Here is a 4,884-nt window from a genome sequence, read left to right on the forward strand (position 1 = left end):
GCTACATGGCCTTGCTGTTAGCAGTGCCACAATGCCTTTATGGCATGCTGTCAGGGTATGACAGATCCGTACAGTGAAAGAGCAACCTGCTCCACCAGCCATTAGGAATTCAGAATTATCCTCACACACCTATGTGTCTGATGCATTAGTAGAGAGAGAAATATCTGCCCTTTCAAATCTCTTTTATATGCATGGATAGAGATAAATGTCCCACCTGGTGCAAGGCAGAATTTCTGACCAGTGCAACAGCAGATTTTGGAGACATTTGCCAGCAGTATTTTCTTTTTCCTTTAACCTGTCCTTCAAAATAGAGCTAACAGTAGTTTAACCTACAGCTAATTTCACACTGTCATTTTAAGAATCTGAGATACTACTTCACATTGTCAGTTTGAGTACAAGCTAATGCACATCTGGCAAACAGAGAGGCCATTGATTTGTGGTTTTTGGGGGTTTTTTTACATGCAGATCTGATGCACTTTTGTATCTATAAAATACTTTTTAAAGATTAATATAGTGAGAAAAGGTTAATCTTTTCTTAAACCACTCTTTATTTAAAAACATAAACATTTGTAAATATATAAAATTATAAAGTATTAAGTGCTTCTTGCTTCTAAGTACAGTAGAACTCAGGAGGGACAGGCAAATTTAGAATCAATTGGTTTGATATATTAGGTCCAGGCCTGCAGAACTGACCAGCTAGTTTTGCAAAAGACAGTTAATCTCATTTGTCTGACAGGTTTAAACAATCTCATTTCACTTTGGTTTCAGACCTCCTTCCTGCTCCTTTTGACAAATGTCAGTGCTTACTGGTATGAGCAAGGGTGGAGCTGTAGGAATGACCAGGCTCCCTAGAAGGATGTAAGTAAGTGTTTTACAAAGGAAGAGATTTCCAGTTGCTAATGGGGAAGAGAATTCAGGCACTGAGACAGCTCCTGTACAATGTTGCTAGGGGAAAGCGCATCCTTGGCATTGGGATCATCTTTTAGCTGGACTGGACAAAGCTAGACACAGGTCCAATTTGTATCAAGATCCCTAAATCAGCAAGTACTTAGATTCCCTTTCAAGATGCATGGTATGAAGCATTGCCAAATCCCATCTTTTCTTTTTTTTTTTTTTTTTTTTTTTTTTTTTTTTTTTTTTTTTTTTTTTTTTTTTTTTTTTTTTTTTTTTTTTTTTTTTTTTTTTTTTTTTTTTTTTTTTTTTTTTTTTTTTTTTTTTTTTTTTACCATTTAAATGCTACAAGGTAAAAATTTCTTATATTGTACATCTAGACCTGAACACCAAAGCAGGACACAGGACTGCTGTGGAAGTACTGTAAAATGAAAAATCCAGTTGTAACTAATGTAATTGTTAGTGTAACTGAACTCCAAATGGGATCTTGTGTGTCACTTCCCATCTCTTATAACAGTGAAGAACAGCTGTCAGTTGCAGAGATGCTACAAGGTAAAAATTTCTTATATTGTACATCTAGACCTGAACACCAAAGCAGGACACAGGACTGCTGTGGAAGTACTGTAAAATGAAAAATCCAGTTGTAACTAATGTAATTGTTAGTGTAACTGAACTCCAAATGGGATCTTGTGTGTCACTTCCCATCTCTTATAACAGTGAAGAACAGCTGTCAGTTGCAGAGAGCACTGGAAGGTGTTTGTTGATGTTGTTTCTTACTCGGTCTTCCCCCAGAAGCCCCTAGCACCTACAGAAACTTATGACAACTCTCTGCACTCTCTAAGTGGTCAGCTTTGCCAGTTCTGCCAACTTCCACCACACCAGGCACTGCTGTGTCATTGCCCAAAAGTGAGCTGCCCTCTCAGTGTTTCTCTATAGGAAAGCATCACACTACCCTAATCTTACACCAGCAAGTTCATCTTCTTGTGGAAAACTTAAACGTCTTAAACTGCAGGACAGGTGGGGAAATAGAAGCCTAAGTGAAACAAGCTATCCTGAACATCTCAGCATCTGGTGGGGAAGCAAACAGGTGAGGAATGCTGCCATATTTAACTTCTGCTGCTTACCAATATTTTCTTTTACAGGCAGCACTGCAGGCAAGGTTTTTCTTTTCTGGTCTGAAGGAGAAGTGGCTCATTGTAACAGACTTGTATCACAGCTCATATACTTACACTTCTCCACTGCAATGGAAGGATGCTCTATCTCCTACTGCCCTTTAGCTAAGAGGCATAATTGGCAACAAGCTCAGAGTGGAAGAATTGTTATGCTGTACAAGAACCACAGTCCTTAAAACAGAAGTTTTCCGCAGGGTTTGTGGTAGGCACAGCTTCCATCTCTCTGAAACCTCCACCCTTGATCCAAGTACATGAAAACAACAAAATGGCTGAAATATGACACTCTCCTCCTCTGCAGCATTTCTTTAGCTTGAATCAAGTCAGCTAAAAATTTTGGTTATATGCATGGTTGTCCAGTCCCATTTTGACCTTTCTGGTAGGAGAGCCTTTCTTACAGCCCAGATCCCCAAATAAATGCAAGATTGAGTGCCCTTGGCTCTAGTCTTGCTTGTTGTGCTGTAACACCTTGATATCCCAATGTGTCAGCTGAGCATTGGTCCATGCCCACAAGTCTGAGTCTTCGGCCCTTGGCATCCCCTTTTTGGCCTGCTTAGGATTCAGGAACATCTGCAGTTGCTGTATCTTCTGTCTTGACCAAATCACCACTGATTGTCTCAGCATGGAGCCGCTTGTAGTCAGTGTGGAAGAAGATGACGTAGAAACAAGCCATTGCACTGCAGAGGCCAGCCAGAACCAGTACTGGAGCTGCAAGAAAGATACACTTTTAGGCAGTGAATTCACAGCTTCCCACAAGTGTATAATAAGTCTAGAGGTCACCTTCACAGAAACTGCACAGTATGGATGACCTTTTCCCAAGGGCTAGCCCCAAGGACAGGGTGCAGACCACAGTGGGGCAATGTCAGTTTGGTAACCAACGAACTTTGCTTCACCTAACGCTGGCATAGGAAGAGCATTTATGTGAAATGTGGAAGGTTTCTAGGACTCTCATGTTCTGCATGACCTGACAGGTTGGAGGTCTTACACCAGCATACACTCCCCAGTTTGTGGGAGTGTGTGTTTCTGTATAGGTGTACATGTTTGTGTTGGGAGGTGGTGAAAAATGTTACAAAAAAGACTGAATCAAAATACTTGACCTTAATAAGAGAACAGGTCTGCATTGGTAGTGCTTCTTGTCATATGATCTGAGAGCAAAATGTCAAAAGAGTTCACTAAGCATAAACTTTCATCACAGAAAAATTTGTGTTTAAAGAACATTTTCTGAAGAAAAAATAGAAGAAAAAGCCCCAGAAAATCTAAACTATACTAGACTATGAAACAAGGCCTGGAAGTAGTTCTCATTCCTGCAGTGTCTCACATGAACACCTCCATGTTTTTCTCTAATAGATGCTCCTGCATGCATCAGACCACAAAAGGAGTAGGAATGGGCACCTAATCCTGAGATCCAGCTCCAATCTGATGAAATGGAGAGTTGCAGACTTTCAGACATGAAGCAGTCAAATTACTTTTTGGGGACAGTTATTATGAAGCCTTGTTCCCTGACAGCTAGTGGAGCTTGTTCTGGGGAGTTTCTGCTCAGGTAAGCAGGATATATTTAAAAGGTGATGGCCAGCCTTTGTTTACAGTGTCCCCAGGACTTAGTGTCCGTATTACAAAAACACGAACAAGGTGAGAGATCAAGACCAGGGTTTAGTCTGCAGTGAAAGCACGATTGGGCACCTGTTCATCTCAGTTGCTGCCTCTTCTCCTGACCAGCCAGGAAAGGAAGGGAAAGCTGGAACAAGCCAGAACAAAGCTGTACTGGTATGTTACAAACCAGGCAACCGTGTGTGCAGAAGCAAGGGAGGCAGCTTTCAGACATTTGCAGTTTTGTCCTTCCAAACTGCAGACCAGCACAGCTTGTGCTACATGGACACTATCTTACTCTCAGAATGGCTGCTTTCTACCTTGGTGAAGCTCAGGTCTCTGCAGGGTGACCGCAAGAGAAATTTTATCCCAGACCAACAGTAGCATTCATAGCACACTAGAGTTCTTCCCATTTGAATCTTGCACTCTTGTCTTAGCAGGAGCAGCAAGGAGTGCACCATCACGTTTGGAAAGGTGGGTATGAGATATGCTACAATAGGAATCAGTCCTGCAGGGCCCCTCACAGTGAGACCTGGAGGAGAGTGAGAAGTACACGGAATGCAACCAAGTGTCCAGCATCATTTCCCAAGGACATACTTACTTGTCCAGTCCAGGGCTCCATCCTGGTCAAGGGCACAGGTGGAGGATGGATCCTCAGAAACACGGACGGTGAGGGCTTGTAGCAGAATCATTAAAATCACACCTTCAACCTGGCTGTGGGGAGAAGCCAACATGCAGTCATGGCACCTGCCTGAGTTATCAGTGCTGCAGACAAGCCCAGCTTCCCCTGTCAGAAGAGAGTGAGGCCTCTTCCTGAAGCAGAAAAGCTACTGCTGGATTCCTCTGGCCCAGGCACTTGGTTAACAGGCCCTGGCTCACAGAGTGTCCAGGTCAGCCTATTAGCACACCCCCCAACAGAGGGCCAGCGTGGCAGGATCATTATAACTCCCTCTGAAGGCAAGCAGGTGTTGGAACTACAGCTGTCAAAGACCTGAGCCTTATTCACTGGGCAGCCTTGGAAACATCTCTCACTGCAGGAGTGAGGATGGAAAAAAGTCAGGCTATGACTTCAGTGTCTTCCTCATACACAGCTGACTGGAAGCAGCAATATAGTCCACAACCAGTGACAGATAACAGCCTTCATAGGCACTAATGCTCCTCTCTGACTTATGTTTCTTGCTGCTGGATCTCCACCTGACCAAAACACACGGCACCAGGTCACTTGTGTCACTACTTA

At 42.9% G+C, this 4,884-nt stretch overlaps 1 protein-coding gene across 1 annotated transcript in view; it reads right to left on the reverse strand.

Moving 5' to 3' along the window:
* Positions 1–2,613: 2,613 nt before the first annotated feature.
* MFSD7 (major facilitator superfamily domain containing 7) overlaps positions 2,614–4,884 on the reverse strand; it is a gene marked incomplete at its 5' end in the record, with an annotated part of 14,351 nt that continues 12,080 nt past the window's right edge. The window contains 2 exons of the mRNA XM_009083109.1: positions 2,614–2,768; positions 4,249–4,361. Of these exons, the coding sequence (XP_009081357.1) occupies positions 2,614–2,768; positions 4,249–4,361 (268 nt within the window). The remainder of the gene's footprint in view (positions 2,769–4,248; positions 4,362–4,884) is intronic.

This window comes from Acanthisitta chloris, unplaced genomic scaffold, assembly GCF_000695815.1.
Source record: "Acanthisitta chloris isolate BGI_N310 unplaced genomic scaffold, ASM69581v1 scaffold25659, whole genome shotgun sequence".
NCBI lineage: Eukaryota > Metazoa > Chordata > Aves > Passeriformes > Acanthisittidae > Acanthisitta > Acanthisitta chloris.